This window comes from Onychomys torridus, chromosome 3 (assembly GCF_903995425.1).
Source record: "Onychomys torridus chromosome 3, mOncTor1.1, whole genome shotgun sequence".
Taxonomy (NCBI): Eukaryota; Metazoa; Chordata; class Mammalia; order Rodentia; family Cricetidae; genus Onychomys; species Onychomys torridus.
The window spans coordinates 38,735,062-38,754,644 of record NC_050445.1 but is presented as its reverse complement, the minus strand read 5'-3'; the positions used below and the strand labels follow the sequence as shown (position 1 = coordinate 38,754,644).

The following is a 19,583-nucleotide window of genomic DNA, read 5'->3' as shown; positions in this document are numbered from 1 at the left end:
GGACAAGATGGAGAAATCCCATCTGTGAGAGCTCAGGATGGAGTGGTGGACTTTGTCATATTTGGCATGACCAAATTTCCAGAACCTCCAGAAGTTAGAGAGTATGGTTATGAGTGACAGTGTGTGGCAAGTGCTTTAGGGAGATGTGGGGTCTCTGGGGCTGGTTCTCTTAATGCTTAGGCCTCAAGTAGTCTCCACAGATCTGAAGCAAAGTGAGTGGTATGCACTCGGCAAGAACCAGAAATTGAGTACCTGTAAGTAAAAAGTAGTAGAAACCTGTAAAAACTTTAGATGTGAAATTCAAAGTACTAAATGACCCTGGAATTACAACAGCCAATCATATTTAGATAATGAAAAGATACTTGCAAAGAATGGGAAACTTTAAGACATAATCTAGTTGACTTGTGAAAGAAGCAACTGAAATGTTTATAAATGATAATCATAATAACAAATCCATTTGACCAGTCTTTCTATTAAAGATAAACTTCAAGTTTGATTCTGAATCATCTGTACAGATTAAATATAGCATAAATGAAAGCCTGTCAATGCTTTCGGATAGTATTTTACTTTTTTTTTCAAATCAAGTACATTTTATAATGTTTGTTAATGCTACCATAGAAAATACGTTTTTTGAGAGGACTTATGAATACTCTGGGGCTGTGTAAAATGTAGATGCAGTTACAGGTGTCTTAATTGCTTTAAGATTACTTCATAACATTTCTACTGCAATTTTATGTTTCTTTCAAAGTAGTTTTAAGGAAATGTATGATTATTGAATATTGCTATTTACTTTGGAGGCCTGAAGGTAACTGAAGTAGATTAACAAACAGCTAGCTTTTCTTGCTTCTTTCTTTTTCTTTCTTTCTCTCCCCCTCCCTCCCTCCCTCTCTCTCTCTCTCTCTCTCTCTCTCTCTCTCTCTCTTCTTTCTCTCTCTCTCCTTTCTCTCTCTCTCTTTCTTTCTTTCATTCTTACAACCTCTTCTGATAACCTCTTCTGATCAAAAAAACCATAGTGATTACCCACTGTTGCTGGGATGGAGATGTATAGTGGGGATTGTTTTTTTACACAAACTCAGATTATTCTTCAGTTTGATGAACCATGACACGCTGTAATAGCAATGGGGTATTTGCCAAGGAAGGAAGGAAATGTAAGAAAACCCAAACATGTCAATGTAATTTCTTTTTTTTTTCCTTCAAGTTTGTGAAAGAGCCATTGTTTATTTTGTATAATATCACTTTATGTATATATTCCTTTCCTTTGTGTTAATTTTGAGACAAGGTTTTACCATGTAGTCTAGGCTGGCCTCAGAATGAAGTAGCCCAGCCTGGTCTGAAATTTGCAATTCACCTGTTGTTCAGAGTCCTGAGTGTGTGCCACTATGCCTTGACTGTAATATAGTTTTAATGGCTATAATTTGCAACCAGTAAAATGTGTGGGCCTTAGCGTATACCATATCCAGTTTGAGCAATGCATATACCAATATAATTTATAGCCCTGTCAACCTGTGTATAAAATATTCCCATGACTTTAGTTAGCTCCATTCTGTCTTTTATCAAAGAATCTCTAATTGTCCCACCACTCACCCAGAGGGAAGCACCAGTAGGATCTTTGCCAGCGCTTAGTTTCATCAGTCCTAAATGTCTATGAGTGGACTCGGAGAGCAAGCGCGAGCGAGTACAAATGCCTGTGCTCTTAGGTGGACTCTTAGCACATGGTTTGTATGCTTGGAAAGTTCTACTAGTTATCTGTGTTGTTGTGTGCTTTAGCATCCCGTTATATTAGATGATGCTGTTGTGTCATATGTGTGTACAACAATTTGTTTATTCTCCTTCTTATGTACATGTGGGTTTTTTTCAGTTTTGAGAATTATGAATAAATCTTACATAACATTCCTCTCTAAGATTAAAGGATAATTCATGTTTTCATTTATTTTGAACAAAAATTTAAATATATAACTGTAAGTAGTTCTAAGTCAGGGATATTTTATGTGAAATTATTAAAATTGTTGCTTTACAGCAACTTTACGGTATGCTGACACACATTTAAGCTTAGTAATTGTTGTAGGTATGAAGTATTTTTAATTTATAATTCGTGGGTGAGTGATGATATTAAGCATTCCCCCTCCATTCACTTATTAGCTGATTATTTAGGATTTTCAGGAGGAGATAAGGGAGAGTCCTAGGGATTGATTCCAGGGCCTCACATATGCTAGGCAAGTCTTCTAACACTGAGTCACACCTCCCCGGCCCTGTTTAGTTTTTTAATGAATTATTTTACCCATTAAAAACAAAGAATATTGATTTCTCTTTGAGCATTGAGCTCTGGAGGTTGTTTATATTATCTTGTACATGAATCCTTTTTCAGGTTTCTTTTTATCTGTGGCTTGACAATTCATTTTCTTAGCATTGACTTTTATTCATATTTTAATAGTTACTGTTATTTTGTATTTTGGGTGTATTTTTAGTGTACATTTTAGTAAGTTTTGTTGTATACCTTAAGTATAAATGCATATTTAAGATATATTTAAGATGTAAACATATCTGTTACCTCCAGAAATTTCCCTTGTACCATTTTTAATCCACCCACCTCATCTGTTTCTAGACATCCACTGATCTGTGTTCTTTCACTGTACATTGCATTTTTTAAGTTTTTATAGTTTTCATTTTAATCTGTTCTCACTCATTCTTCCTTCCTTCCTTCCTTCCTTCCTTCCTTCCTTCCTTTTTTCTTTTCTTTCTTTTTTTTGAGACACGGTCTGGTATATAGACTAGGTTGGTTTGGAGCTCATTATGTAGCTCAAGTTGGTCTTCAACTTAATGCTACTACTTCAGTTTCCCAAGTGCTAGAGTTACAAACATGAACCAACATGCCAGAATGTTATATAAATGGCATAATGTGTATCTTTATTTGGCTTATTTGAGTCAAAGTAATTACTTTAAGATTAATCTTAGAAACACACCTGTGAGCTCAGTGACTGTATAATACCTCCTGGAACTGGGGTTACCTCACCCATAAATTGGCACCACTTATCTCCATGACTAAATATGCATACTCCTAGCTGAACCAAGGGAAGGGAACACTGAACACCGAACTAAATACTCATTCAGTGCAGGAATGGCAGAAACTCATTCCAAAAGTTAGGCCCCCACTTACAGAGACTTCTGGATATCACCAAAGCAGAACTAGACCCTGATCTGCATCCAGAGTCAGAGCCAAAACAAGATTCAGACCCAGGTACTGATCCAAAATAGTCCTCAGATACAGAGTATGTAGGAAGGAGACTCAGAGAAATGGCCAGCTTAAGACAGCTTTCTGAGAACTAGGAAGGGAGTGTAAGAGGTGCCAAATGGAGTCTACCCCTGGGTAATGTCTATTGTTGTAGTTGGTTGTTACTTCAGAAGAGGACTGAGGATAGATTTGATACCTTGAACAACATTTTAACAGAGGAAAGTGACACCTCAACCATGCTGCCACGTGAGAAACCATGCTGGCCCCCAGTGAGAAAGAGCTAACCTAATCTAAAGAGGTAAAGCTTTCTTCCTGTACTCCAGTGATGATCTACCTAGCAAGACATGCCTGCTGGACAGTAGTGGCACAAATGTCATGAGAGTAATCCTTAGAAAGAAAGGTTCCTGATTGGGTTTAAGGCCTGCTCCACAGGTATGGCATCATTATCCTTTGGCTGGATAGGTTATAGACCCTAGGAGAGACTCTATTGCTATTACTCTGCTAAATGGACATAGTGTTACATTGACTCCTGATGACTTCTCTCATCAGTGAAGATGCTTCTTATACTCAATGGTGATAAACCCAGAGACCTACAATGGTCAAGGTGCAGGGAGTAAGAGATTAAAAAATGTTCAGTCCTGAATGGAACATTTGTGGAACACCCCTTCTCTCAAGGCTCAGGAATCATTTGGGAAGAGGGGACAGAAAGATTTTAAGAGCCAGAAGCAGTAGGTTACTAAAAGGAAACAGAGTTTCTGGGCACAGCAGGGAAGTTGCACATATGAGCTCACAGCCGTTATAACAGATTTCAAAAGACCTGTTAGGCTGTGGCCAGACCAGTTACCACATGGAGATGGAGGTGGGCACGGAGTCCCACTTCTAACTAAGGAGCTATTGGCCATTGCTAGCTGCTGGGAGAGGAACAGTCATTTTTCTTTAAGGGTGTGGCCCCTGGTAGGTGGACCATCCTCTAGTAAAGGCCACACATCCTAGAGTATATATGCAGCATGTTGTATTGGATGAGTTTTTAAAAAGAAGATGTGAGTTGGGAAGGTAAGGATAGGTCTAGAAAAAGTAGAGGTATATGACTGTGATAAAAATATATTGTACAAATTTCTCAAAGAACTAATAAAAAACAAGAAAACCTGCAAAATTTTCTATTGTTCTTGACCCCAACACAGTAGTAGTGGGTGATTCATTACTCTCCACTATCAACTTTTTTTTATGGTTTTTCGAGACAGAGTTTCTCTGGGAGTTCTGGCTTTGTAGACCAGGCTGGCCTTGAACTCACAGAGATCTGCCTACCTGCCTCTGCCTCCCGACTGCTGGGATTAAAGGTGTGCACCACCACTGCCCGGCCATTCTATCAATTTTGAGTTCATGTCAAAAAGTAAACTAAAGCATCTGGATTATGACATCATAGATCAAAAGGACTTAACAGATAGATACCTACAGAACATTCTCTCCTATAACTGCAGAATATACATTCTTCTCAGCAGCCCATGGAACTTTGTCTAAAAGTTTCTAGTAGGACATAGAAGAAATCTGAACAATTATAGGAAAATAGAAATAAGTCCTTGTATTCTATCTGGTGACAATGAATAAAACTACAAAACAACAGTTAGAACAACTGTAGAACATATACAAACATATGAAGTCTAACAACACATTACCAAAAAGAAATAAAAAGTTTCAAAATCAAAAGAAAATGAAACACAAAGTACCAAAGTTGATGGGATAGAATGAAAGTCCTCCTAAGAAAGAAGATTGGAACTCTTAGTGCCTACATTAAGAAATCAGAAAGACCTCCTAATTTAATGCTACATCTTAAGGTTGTAGAAAAATAAAAATAACTCCCCTGTCTTAGTCAGGGTTCGTTGCTGCTACAAAACACCATGACCAAAAAGCAAGTTGGGAAGGAAAGGATTTATTTGGCTTACACTTCTAGGTAATAGTCTTATCATTGGAGGGAGTCAGGACAAGAACTCAAGCAGGGCAGGAACCTGGAGGCAGGAGCTGATGCAGAGGCTGTGGAAGGGTGCTGCTTACTGGTTTGCTTCCCCTGGCTTACTCAGCCCACTTTCTTATAGAACCCAGGACCACCAGCCCAGGGATGACACCATTCACCATGGGCAGGACCCTCCCCCATTGATTACTAATTGAGAAAATGCCTTAGCTGGATGTCATCAAGGCATTTCCTCAACTAAACTCTTTCCTCTCTAACAAATCTATCTAGCTTGTGTCAAGTTGACATGCAAAACCAGCCAGTACACCCCAAAATCAGTAGATAAAAAGAAATGCTTAAGAACATGGACACAGCCGGGCCGGGCGGTGGTGGCACACGCCTTTAATCACAGCACTAGGGAGGCAGAGGCAGGAAGAGGCAGGCAGATCTCTGTGAGTTCAAGACCAACCTGGTCTACAGAGTGAGTTCCAGGAAAGGCACAAAACTACACAGAGAAACCCTGTCTCAAAAAACAGCAACAACAAAAGAACATGGCACATGGCTCAGGAGGTAAGAGCACTTGTTGTACAAGCTAGAAGCCCTGAGTTCAGATCTCTGCACTCACTTATGGTCCTGTGTGCACATTAATGGAGACCTTGCCTCAAAACAATAAGGTAGAAAATGATAGAGGAGGTCACCTGACACTTTTTTTTTTTAGCTTTTATACACTACCTTCCCATACACACAAAAATAAATAAATAAAAAGGCAAATGCCAGGTGTTGATGGTGTACACCTTTAATTCCAGCACTCGAGAGAAAGAAGCAGGTGGATTTCTGAGAATTCAAGGCCAGTCTGGGCTACAGAGTGAGTTCCAAGACAGACTCCAAAGCTACATAGAGAAACCCTGTCTTCAAACAAATAAACAAACAAAGTTCAGGGAAGAAACTAATGAGAAACAAAAAACAAAAAACGGTACAAAAAAATTACTGAAACAGAGAGTTGGTTTTTGAAAGGATAAACAAGTTCTAAACTCAGACAAAATGACCAGAAAAGATATCCCAAATTAATAAAATTAGAGAATGGAAAGGTATACTTTAATGCTCATTGGGTGTGATAACATCTACCTTTAACCCAGCACTCAGGGGGAGGCAGAGGCAGGCAGATCTCTAAGTCCAAGACCAGCCTGGTCTACATAGTGAGATCCCATTTCAGAACGTGTGTGTGTGTGTGTTTTCTACTAAATTGGAAAGTCTAAAAAGGATGATGCATTTCTGGGTTCATATAACCTACCACAATTGAGCTGTGATGAATAATTTAAACATTTTTGTAACAAGTAGTGAGATTAAAGTAGTAATAAAAGAAACCTGACTAGAAGAGTACAGTCCCAGTTGGAGTCACTGGTGAGTTTCTACCAGACCTCCAAAGAACTGAAAGTAATTCTTCTGAAACTCTTTCATAAAGTAGGGAATGAAGAAATACTACCAAACTCTTTATTAAAGGCATTATTACTCTGATATGAAAATCATATAAACACACTCAATTAGATCAGTCTCCCTGATGCATATAACTGCAAAATTTCTCAGCAAAGTACTCACAAACTGAGTATAGGTGCATATAACAAAAATAATCATGGTGATCAGGTTGGCTTTAGTCCAGTGATGCTGGGAGGGTTCAACATACAGAAATCAATGTATGTAATATGTTATATGAATGGACTCAGTGACAAAAATCACACGATCATCTCATCTTTTCATGATCAAAATTCTGAAGTGGGAGCTGGATAGATAGCTCAACAGTTAAGAGCATTAGCTGCACTTACAGAGGATCTGGCCTCAATTCCCAGCACCCACATGGCAATTCACAGCCTTCTGTAATTCCAATTCTAGGGGGTCTATCACCATCTTCTGGCTTTCAGTGGCACCAGGCACACTTTAGTGCACACATATGCATGCAAGCAAAACACCCATAAACATTTTTTTAAAAACCCCAGAGGAACTGGGAATAGAAGGAACACATCTCAGTGTTCAGCAAACCTATAGCCTACTTTGTACTAAATGGGGCAGAGCTCAAAACATTTTCACTAAAATTAAAGAACAAGATAAGGGTGTCCATTTTCACTGCTTAGTCAATATAGTACTGGAATTCTTAGCTAGAGGATAAGACAAGAGAAATAAAAGACATATGAATAGGAAAGTTTTGAAGATGATCAGATTCTATACATAAAATCCTACAGACTGGACCAGAAAACTCTTGAGTGCTGACCAACACTTTGAGCAAAGTGGCAGGCTACACAATGAGCAGTCTTTATTTATACCAGTAACACAACGAGAAAAGAATGAAGGCAACAGTCCACACCATGATCTTAAACTAAATCTAACTAAAGATGGGAAAGACGTGGAAAACTTTAAGAATTCAAGAGAGAAATTGAAAAAGATACTAGAAGGTGAAAAGTCTATGCTCATGGACTGGAAGAATTGTGGAAATGGCTATCCTTAGCAAAAGTAGTCTACAAGGTTGAATGGAATCCCAGTCAAAAGGCCAACACCATACTTCATGGAAATATAAAAAGCAATCTTAAAATTTATTTGGAAACACAAAAGTCTTCAGATACCCAAATCAATCCTGTCCTCCCCACCCCCAAATAAAGAAGGAAAGAAAGTAATCAAGCAAGCAGAGGTATCACCATACCTGATTTCAAGGTGTGTTACAGATCCAAAACTAAGCCCGGTACTGGCACAGACTGGTACAGATCGATGGAACAGAATAGAACATCTGGATATAAGTCCCTGCAGCTACAGCCACCTGGGTTTTGACAAATGCTAAAAATAGTCATTGGAGAAAAGACAGCCTCTTTAACAACTGATGTGGGAAACTGGGTATCTGATGTGAAATTTGATGATACGCACTCTTGATGTTACACCTGAGAATCCTCAGTCAAAACTAATACCATAAAGATTTACTCTTGTGCCTTTTGTGGAGTGCGTCCAAGTTTTAATCTAAATTACATCTAAATATTTTATTCTAAGAAATGAATTCTGGTAAGTTTTGATTAATTTTAAGTATAATAAGATACATATATATCATATATATAATGAGATTTCGATCTGTCAACTTCATTCCATGGAAGTGGGCGGTTGCTATTTTTGCATTTTAATCTTGCTTCTTTGGTTATTTCTAGTCCGGTTATGTCTTTAGTATCATTCACTGGTGAGAATTTGCATCACGTAGGCTTCTTTCAGTCTGTTTCACCATTCAGAAGAATGTAGTTGGTGACCTCAGTTGAGTAAAGAATGGTAACAGTCATTGTAGGGGTGTTGTATAATTCTTAGCTTTAAGACAAAATAAAACAAAATAAAAACATCTTCCAGCCTTCCATCCTAAGATGGAACTTATGATTAACTGTCAAAACTTACAATATCTAAAGTTTGTTATATGTTTTAAGCAGAGGGTGTAGTTTTGTTGTTTGTTCTTTCTTTTTTCCCCAGTACTTGATTCTGAAGCTTGAAAGGCCTGCTATAGTTCAGAATATTACATTTGGAAAATATGAGAAAACCCATGTCTGCAATTTGAAGAAATTCAAAGTCTTTGGTGGAATGAATGAAGACAATATGACAGAGCTGTTGTCTAGGTGGGTTTGCTTGTGGGGACGGAAGGGCTGTCCTTGGAGCATCCTGCAGGCTTAGTCTACTTTCTTCATAGGTGAATCTGTGTGCCCTTTCCAAGAAAGTGAGAAAGAACACTTCTCTGGTTTTATTCCTAGTGTCTTTGTTAACACTGTGGCTTAAGTTGGTTTATTATTTTTCTTAACTACCAGATACTAGTTAAAATTGTTAAATAATGAAGAAAGAATTGAGTGTTTGTTTTCTTTTTTCCCTACTCATAATTTTGATCTCTCAATAACTTTCTAATGAAAATCTCTGGGTTCAGTTCCTAACACTTCCAGAGCAAACCACCCATTTGTGGTGGGAGGGCAAAAACCATGCTTTGGAAAACATAAACCTCACTCAAAATGTGAATTGTGTAATCTAAAATGGTATTCTAAGATTTTACTGTTGGAAATGAAAAAGAGAAGGTTCAGTACATGAGAACAAAACAAAATGTGACAGCATGTAGCACACAGTGTTTGCCATTGGAAAGAGCTTTGTAAATTGGAGTTCTAAAACAGTTAAATCCCAGCATGATGAAAAATCATATAGTCGATGGGGAAAAAAAAAGATTTAGAATGTATTTGTGACATGGTTATCCCGTTAAGAAAACACTGAAGTAAATACTATTTATATACTCTGATTAAGTCCTAGAAGTATTTTAGGGAGTAAGGTAGTTGGATGGTAAGGAAGGGGTTTTCCTATAAACACTTGTATCAATCTTGGTTAAACGAGAGGTGATATGGGTTACTGTTTATCTAGGTTAAAGGAGATGCTAATAAATCAGCAGACCAACATTGGTTTTGAAAATTTATAAATGTGTAGCCAGAAGTTTTCCTGTGTCCTGTCCAGTCCTGCCGCCTCACAGCCACATATAAAATAATCACTCAGAGGCTTATATTAATTACAAACTGTATGGTCTATGGGTTCAGCTTCTGGCTAACTAACTCTCTCATCTTAAATTAACCCATTCCTATTAACCTATATGTTGCCACATGGCCATGACATTACTGGTCTGCTGGCATCTTGTTGCTCCTTCTGCAGCAGCTGGTGTCTCTTGACTCCGCCCTTCTTCTCTCTCTAGCTCTGCTTGGATTTCCCACCTGGCTGTAAGCTTTCATGCCATAGGCCAAAACAGCATTATTTATTATCCAATGGGAACCACACATATTCACAGCATACAGAAAGACATCCCACAGCATTAATGATAAAAGGATAATTAAGAAATGTAATTCTTTGACAAATTCTAATATTTGGCCTTGTCGAACTTGTTAGATAAGACTGAATTGTTTTTAAATTCCTTTCCTACTACTTGAAAATTTTTCATATTAAATTATACATTAAAGACAGTCACACATTTCCATACAGCTAGCCACATTCTAGATCTAGTTAATATATAACATTCTTCACAGCTTTTGTGTAGTTTTAAAAAACACAGTGATATTGCAATTGATTTGTATGTGCACATTTTGACTTATGTTTTCGTGTTCAGTTACTTGTTTATATTGTCTTGAATATACATTATTAGCATTGACTTAAAGCTTAACATCTGAGTATAAGATTAGAGTGTCTTAGTGTGTTTACTAAATTATGAAATCATGTTTCTTCTTCCCCTACCCCAACAGTGGCTTGAAGAATGATTATAACAAAGAGACATTTACCTTGAAACATAAAATTGATGAACAGATGTTCCCTTGTCGATTCATTAAAATTGGTAAGGTTTTAGTGTTTTTGAGTTAAAAACATTTTTTTAATGTCTTTCGTTTGTAGACTCTAGTGTATGAGCAGGTTCTTTAGGTCCCTGTGTTTTAGAGTTTTTAGTAGGAGCGTTGCTGCACTGCTTGGTTTGTACACTGGCTTTGACTGCTCTTGTGCCCCAAAGGCAGAGGGGGAGTGGTTTAGAGAGATCACGTAGCTCATCCAGCTGAAAAGATTTCTGTTGGCCCTTTACAGAAATGTTTGCTTTATGAATCCATTAGTAAGTGACAGCTATTTAGTAAGGATATTTTTCCAAGTGTTTTCTCTTTTGAAAGGGTTCTTACAAGATTTCTTGTATGTTTCACCTTTTATGTGATATACTGGTTAAACCTGTCAATCTCATGGTCCAGCAATGATATGCAAACCACAGTTCACAGTACTGTCTTTAAGGCATTTATTTATCAGCAAGTGTTTTTAGCTTATGAAAGTTCTTGTAATACATTCTTCAGGCTAGGCTTCTTAGGGTCTTCTGTGTTCCTTTAGATTTAGTATTTAGAGGGCAGGGATATTAAAGTCTGAGCCTTTGGATTTCTGTCTCTGCCTCATACCTATAGCACTATTATATTAAAATTGGAACCAAAGAAGTCATATTTATTATTGAAGAACAATAATTAATTTCAGAATCCCACATTTTGATTTTTGAGAATTTTTTTTTTTTTTGTAATAATCGTGTTCAAGAGTAGACACAAAAAAATAGTTGAGACCTTCTGGACTGTGGTAGGAATTTTTGTATTTATTCAAGTCACAGGAAAGCCTTGCTTTATTAAAGCAGTTTAAGCACTTGTGTTGTAGTTAAATTTCTTCTGTGTACCTAGGAGTTGAACAGAAATATTGGATAACCAATCAAGTCTTTTAAAATTGTAGATAGGCAGCCATGTCATCTTTAAGTAACCAAATGTTTTCTTACTATAATCTCTTTTTAATTAGACTTTTTTTACTTTATGCACATATTTTGCCTTCATGTATGTATGGTCCACCATGTACTATGTGCCTAGTGCAGAAGAAGGTATTGGATCCCTGGAACTGGAATTAAGGATGTTTGTGAGCTGCTGTGTGGAAGCTGGGAACTAAACCCGGGTCCTCTGGAAGAGCAGCAAGTGCTCTTAATTGCCTGCTGAGCCCTCTCTCTACCCCCCCCAACCATCCCCCATTGTACTGGTTAAGACATCTAGTGTGATTCTATTAGTAGAAAAATTGGTTTCTTTGTCTCATTCTGACTTGAACAAGAGTACTTAATATTTCCTCAGGTTTAATGATTTAAGGCTTAAGATTTTTTTTTTTTAAGTAATTGAACACATTTTTTTCCTTTTAGCTTTTGTTGAGGTGGTAAATTGCATCACTATAGCTTTTTATAGAATCATCTTGTACTCCTTTTTTTAAATAAAGAAAACATGAGATTTTTGTTATTGTTATTGCATCTTTCCCCTATTATTTGGGTACATCCTCATAGTTGAGATTGACTTCTTTCATAGTTGAGATTATTTTTTCTTTGGCTTTGTTTTCAGGATTATATATTGATTAAATAATTGAAGTTTTAGTCTATACTTGGATATAATTTTAAAAATATTATTATCAGCTGTGTGTAGGATCAGTAACTTCTGTTACATTATCTATTTTGGATTTTATTTATGATGACTTTGAAGTTATATCACAGTTTTTACTAACTAAAAAATGTCATGATGGTTTCAGTCAGATTTGTTTTTTAATATCACAAGCCATCTTTTAAAAATTGAACACTTGGGTTGGGGATTTAGCTCAGTGGTAGAGCGCTTGCTTGCTAGGCCCTGGGTTTGATCCTCAGCTAAAAAAAAAAAAAAAAAAAAAAAATTAAACACTCATTTGTTTCTATGATGCATGTTTTTTTGTTGTTGCTGTTTTGAGATAGAGTTTCACTATGTTGGAACTCTTGTTCCTCCTGCCGTAGCCTCTTGAGGATTGAAAGTGCAGGTGTGTGGCATGTGTGTAGAAATTCTGATGAATAAAGCCATATTGACTTAAACATTAGTAGTTTTAGTTTGTTGAAACTTTATTTGAAATATATTAATTTTTCCCTCTTTTTTGCTTTTCCTCCTTAAAGTTCCACTTTTGTCCTGGGGGCCCAGCTTTAACTTTAGCATCTGGTATGTTGAACTTAGTGGCATTGATGATCCTGATATAGTGCAGCCCTGTCTGAACTGGTACAGCAAGGTAGGCCTGTGCTTTAAAATTTGATTCTGATACCTAGAGAGCGGGAAATGTACCAATTTCTTTATTGTGACCAATATGAAATGTTGGAAATAATAGTAAAAGTTAGGATTAATCAGCTACCATTTTAAAGCATTGTAGTCGTCAGCTGTTCGGCACTCCTAACTCATTGAAATCATTACCATTTTAGGAGATGGAATCGCCAGTCTTTGCTATTTCATACATAGATAAGGAAATGGAGCAGAGAGGCTCACACAGTTGTAAAGTGCTTGAGCCAGATGTTGGACTTGGGCAGTAGGGCTCTACAGTTTGCTGTTACTTTATTCTATTTGCTTAGCCTTCAGTTTTACTTTTAATATAAAGCGATATGAATATTTTGAAGATAGTTTTTACTGGGTTACTTTTACAGCCTGACAGAAAGTTAATATTTGGACATGATTAAAATGCCTAAAGTCAACAGGGTAGCCAAATGTTGCTCTTTAATAAAATTGATGTTATATAGATAATTAATAATAAATCTATTTTTGAGGCCAAAGGCAGGGAATAAAATTAGTAGGGATACAGAATCATTCTGGTTATTTACTGAAGTTACATATTGATAATTATATTTTATAAGCAATAGGGATTTGATAACCCTTTATTAGTTAGGAAGTGTGGTAACTATAAACCAGCTGTTTTTCAAGTCTTTTGGGGTCTTATTTTCTTGTCTTATTTCAGGGTAATGTTTATAGGGAAATCTTTTTTTTTTATTGTTATGGAAAGTTTCTATATAATTTTATTTTCTTTTTATTGTAAAGCAGTATACTTAGAAAATTTGAGGTAATTTCAGCACGTATTTTTAACTTGTTTGCTTTTAAATTATTCTTCTGAGCTTGTATTTATTTCTGGCATTCACCCTGTTAAAGAAAATGGTTTGTAAATTGAGTGCTCACTTTCAAAGTCATGTTCTCTTTCTCTTAGCACCTGTATTGTAATGTTATTAGTTAATGTCCTGGGAATTGCAAAATTTATAGCCTTAAGGGGTTTTTAATATAGAATATGCTGCCTTTTGCTCTCTCCCCCACCCCCAAAGTTTAGGCTTTTGCATTGTGTCTGGTTTGATCTCCTTGGATAACATAATCTTGGAAAAATTGGTACGGTAGCATTAAGCTCCAGTTTTACTACTTGACAGGTGAAAATAATGGTAACTAGTGACCGGGATTAAAAATGGTGCTTGGTAAATATTAAATCAGTTGTTTGTATTGTTATTGTTTTCTGCAGTGGCAGCTAAGCAGATCTCTTTCCCCCCTACTTTTCTTGTGTTCTAGTAGTACCGCGAACAAGAAGCCATTCGCCTTTGCCTGAAACACTTCAGACAACACAACTACACGGAGGCGTTTGAGTCCCTGCAGAAGAAGACCAAGATTGCCCTGGAGCACCCAATGTTGACAGATATGCATGATAAATTGGTGTTGAAGGGTGACTTCGATGCTTGCGAAGAGTTGATTGAAAAAGCTGTAAACGGTAAGATGCTTAGAAATTTGGATTATTAGAATAATTTCAGTATGTACAGGAAACTTTCAAAAAGAATATGTGCTGCTTACTCAGCTATGACTCTTTTCTATTTTTCCTGTGTTTTTACTACATAAAGTTTGTTAGCTTCTTGGAGTAGGGAATTCTTTTATGTAAGGTAGGTTTATAATATCACAGGAATTTTAAAAAAGAGTAGAAACACATTTGAGTTTATTTACCTATATTAAATTGTCATTTTGGGAAACCAAGCACTTAACTAACAATAAGTCAAGTGAGAAACAATTTTTTTGGTGTTATGTTCTGTTATCAATGACTTGTTCCTTTAAGTAATTTTTGGCAGTGGCCAATATTCTCATTCATTCTCTCTCTCTGTCTCTCTCTGTCTTTCTCTGTCTCTCTCTCTCTCTCTCTCTCTCATTTTTGACAGGGTTTCTCTGAGTACCCCTAACTGTCCGGGAACTCATTTGTTAGACCAGGCTGGCCTCGAACTCAAGATCCCCCTGCCTCTGCCTCCTGAGTGCTATAATTAAAGATGTGTGCCGCCACCACCGCCTAGCCCAATATTCATTTCTTAATAGTGTGATTTGGATAGGAGGGGGTTGTATGTATATTCAAAAAGTATTAGTAAATATAACAGACAAGGAAATTTGCATTAAAATGTTTTTCTTTGTAATGCGAATGATACTACATAATCTTTGATTTTCTTATAGAATTGCTGACTTTCTTAAGTGGCCTATAATTTGCCTTTCAACAGGTGTATATAACATAATGAGTTATTTTGAGTTTGAATAGTTAAGGTCTCATAGTTATTTGAAGTAAAAAGAGGGCTCTGTTATCCCTTAGTGAATGAGAACTTCTTTTATCTTTTTCTCCTCTTTGTTCTTCTACAGTGGTTTCATAGTGACAAAGAACATTATAGATATTCAGTCTGAAGCTTGTGGAGGGCTGGGGATGGCTCATTGGTAGACTACTTGCTTAGCATTCACAGAGCCATGGAACTTCTTCAGCATTGCACAAACTGGGCCTAGTAACCCAGCAATGGGGAGGGTTGAGGCAGGAGGATCAGTAGTTCAGAGTCCTCTTCAGCTACACAGAACATGTCAGACTAGCCTGAGCTATGTGAGACTGTCTCAACAAACAAAATTGTAGGGTTGAATTCAGTATATCTTTACATACAAAAATAATAATGTATTTTAGTCCTTTTCTGACTTCTATTTTATTCTCCCTGCTGTTATCCATTATTACTAGGTACTTGCATTATTCAGATATTATATTAGCTATTTTAACTAAGGAAACCAGAACTTATACTTTCTATGTTATTTTATAAACTTATCTTAAAGTCAATTGCTTCCAGCTCTATTGTAAGATACATTGGCAGAATTATCTCCAAGCCTTGTACATTGTTGTTATTTATTTAATTGATGATTCATACTTACAAGTGAAGTTTTGAAATTGAGTATACTTTAGGAACACTGATAGTAATTCCATATCAAACTATTAAAATGCTACCAATGAAAGTATAGAAATATGTCTCCATTTCTAAAAGTTAGTTTCTATCTTTTTCTCATCTCAGTATGAGGGAAGTATATAGGTGATTTTATGATTTTGGGTTGGCTTCTTTCACATCTTTTCTACCAAGGCATTGAATTTTGTTGTGTTAGTGATAGAAAGCAACAGCACCTACCATGTGTAATGTCATTGGCTGTAAGGCTAATGGTCGTTACGTTTTAAACTCTCTCTTCAGTTGTATGCCCCATGGTTAGGAGAAGCTGTTAAAAGCGTGTGCAAGTCTCTTGACTCTAGTTGCTTGTACTTCTGACTCTAGAAAGGGAACTTGGTTTAGCAAAAGTGATCATAACTGAAACTTAGAGCCACATCATCTTCTTACTGCTAAGTGCTTTCCATTGCCTTGGAACACTTAGTTAATAACTATTCCTTTCAGGGTTGTTCACTTTGCTGCTGACTTTGCTCTTGATGATTTGTTGAACAAATAAGGAAAAGAACAGTGCAGAAATTTTGGCTTCTCTTCCACTGAAAATGTAGATGAGGCCAAGAAGTTCTTGCTCACTGAATAGGAAAGTAGGACACTGAAGCATCTTTTACCAGGCTCCTTACAGTGGAGCAAACAAAACCTTCTCAGTGTATTTAATGTTCTCATTAATACAACCTTAAGTGTGATCTTCATTTGAGTATGTCTTCTTCCTTTTTTCTAACACCTGTCTAAAATTTTCATGTGTGAATATGACTAAACTTTTTACAAAACAGACAAGGTTATTTTGTTTTTTTAGAAGTTGAGACAGACAGACAGACAGACACACACACACACACACACACACACACACACACACAATGACACAATAAGCTATACATACTTGGAATGTGTACTTTGGTATATGTTGACATTATGTGTATATGACCACATGCCTGACACCACCATCACCACTATACTTATAGTAACAAACATTGACAATCCCTAAATTTTTCTCACGTTGTTTTGTAATTTAGCCCTCCTTCATTGTTTCATTCCATCCTTAGGCAACTATTTACTTACTTTCTGTCACTATAGATGAGTTTGCATTTCTATGACTTTATGTAAACAGTTTCTATTCCTGGTCTTCTTTCAGTTGGCTTAACTATTTGGAATTTCATCTAGGTTGTTGTACCCATTGATATTTAATTTCTAATTGCTAAGTAGTGAATGATATAAATATACTAGTTTTTTTCTTCATTCATCTATTGATAGACATTTGGATTACTCACACTTGTGGGCTATAAGTAACCCTTGCTATGAACGTTTGTATATAAGTCTTTGTGTGGAAACACACTTTTACTTTTTAAGGTAGATACTTAGGAATAGAGTTACTGTGTGTCATGTTGTGTGTATAATTTAACTTTTTAAACTGTCAGTTCTTCAGCATTGCTGTTTTATATTCACACAGAATAAAAATTTCAGTTGTGTGACAATAACTAAGATGAGGTCATGAAATTGAGAGTGAGTAAGGAGGGCATGGGAGGAGTTGGAGGGGAAGAGTGGTTGGTGGAAATGATGTAAATACATTCTAAAATTAAACAATAAATGTAAAAAAAAAGCCAATTGGCCAATTGTTACACATCCTTGCCCATATGTTGTAACATCTATCAGTAGTTTTAATATTGACTATTCTGATATATATATATATTATTGTGGGGATTATCAAGGCAACTCCATGTAGTTAAGAAGAAGGTTTATTTTGGGGTAACTTACAGCCAGTAAAGGGGTTGGTTACATGATCTGGAAGAGGTGAGTCTAGCGGGATTCTCAGAAGAACTCTGCTTGGTCTACCACCCATCATCCAAGTTCATGAGGAACCAAGAGCCCAGAACGTTTGGATCTTGGATCTTAAGGGCTCCCATCTTGGTCCCATCCCAGGGGCAGGTCATAGGTAGGCGGGCCAGTTACCAGAGACCTCACTAGGGGTAGTACTTCAGGTCAAAGCTGGAACACCTAGCCACTACATATGTATTTATTTTGTGGTTTTAATTTGTACTTTTGTAGTAACTAATGATTATAATAGGAAGGTTTCTCTAGGTCCCATGGCCCTAAATTAATCTTTTAGAAGCTTATATTAATTATAACTGCTTGGCTATTAGCTCAGGCTTATTACTGATTAGGTTTTATATTTAAATTAACACATAATTTTTTATCTAGTTTAGCCATGTGGCTTGGTATCTTTTTTAGTTTTGTCTTTTCATTTTATTTTTTCATTGTAGACGAATTTCTAAATGGTCTTAATATTAATAAATAAAAACACGGAGCCAAATATAGGGGTGAAAGCCTTAGGTCAGGAAAATAGGGAAAGCTACTAGCCAACTTTACCTCACCAACTCTGCAGCTTCCAAAGAGAGCTTCTTCCTGTAAATGATGCTTAGCATATTTTCATAGACTTATTTTTATCTTTGTGTCTTCATTGCTGAAGTATTTGTTTGTATCTTTTGCCCATGTTTTTAGTGAATTTTTTTCCTGTGTCTGCATTTTAAGATTTTTTTCTACCTGGAGACAAGTTGTTTATTAGATATTTTTGGTTGTGAGCCTCGCCTTTAACATCTGAGCCATCTCTCTAGCCCTCCTAGAGATATATAAGGGATTTGAAAACACATTCTTTCAGTATGGGGGAGACAAAATTCTAATGGGATATGATTTAAAATGTCATAATGAAACCTACTATTTTATACAATTAATATATGCTAATAAAAAAAGAGAAAATAAGAAAATAATATTTTCATAGAATTGGTGGTACAGGCCTGTAGTATCTGTACTTAGTAGATGGAGGCAGGACAGATGGAGAGCCAGTTAGAGGTCATCTAAGAAACATGAGACCCACCCTGTCTTAAAATAAACAAAAATAAAATAAAATAGCCTGGACAAATTAAAAGAAAATAGAATCTATGGTCTATGGTTTATCTTTCCATCTTCTTACTGTATATTTGAACATCAGAAGTTTTACCTGTGGTAAGAATCCTTCTCTCTCTTGATTTGATATTACCATGCATGCTCTTGATGTTAAATCTGAGCAAGATCAGAACTCCTTGTTTTCTTCCAAGAGTTTTAGTTAAGGTTTACATTTATGGTTGTGATTGACTTTGAGTTATTTTTTGTGTGTGGTACCAAGTAGGAATCTAATCATTTCTTGTTTGACAATGTAGTATGTTTCACCAGTATCACACCAGCTTGACTACTCAAGCTTAATAGTAAATCTTCAGATCAAGTAGTAGTAAGTCCGGCATTGTTCTGTTTCAAGACTATTTTGACTATTCTTGGTGATCTGAATTCTCCTGTGAATTTTAGAATCTGCTTGTCAGTGTCTAAAAAAAATGTCTACTATGATTTTTTTAGTTTATAGTATAGTCATAGGTCTATTTGGCAAGAATTGAAATCTTCATGTTTAGTGTTTTATTTAAATATGGCTTATACTCTCCATTTTTACAGTTCTTTTAACATTTATTTTACTGTCTTTAGTTTTTAGTAGCTGAGTCTTAGATATATATGTTGGTTTTCCCATAGTATTTTATGTTTATATTCCTATTACAAATAGTATTTTTAAAATTCAGTTTCTAATTGTTAACTGCTAGCGTATATGAATAAATCAGGTATTTTTATGTTGGTTTTCTATTCTTCAGCCTTGCTAAATTCCCTTCTCTTGGTAGCTGCTTGAGAGATTCAGTAGAGTGTTTAGTCATGCTGTCACTTTTAGAAGACCCCTTTCATGTTTTATCCAGTCTTGATAGTTTTCCTTTCCTTTCCTTTCCTTTTCCTTTCCTTTCCTTTCCTTT

At 36.2% G+C, this 19,583-nt stretch overlaps 1 protein-coding gene across 6 annotated transcripts in view; it reads left to right on the top strand.

Annotated features, from left to right (window-relative positions):
* Positions 1–19,583, top strand: part of Mkln1 (muskelin 1) — a 315,449-nt gene that overhangs the window by 218,844 nt on the left and 77,022 nt on the right. For all 6 annotated transcript variants that reach the window (XM_036182846.1, XM_036182847.1, XM_036182848.1 and 3 more), the window contains 4 exons: positions 8,661–8,803; positions 10,445–10,533; positions 12,655–12,764; positions 14,072–14,264. In XM_036182846.1, coding sequence (XP_036038739.1) covers positions 8,661–8,803; positions 10,445–10,533; positions 12,655–12,764; positions 14,072–14,264 — 535 coding nt within the window. The remainder of the gene's footprint in view (positions 1–8,660; positions 8,804–10,444; positions 10,534–12,654; positions 12,765–14,071; positions 14,265–19,583) is intronic.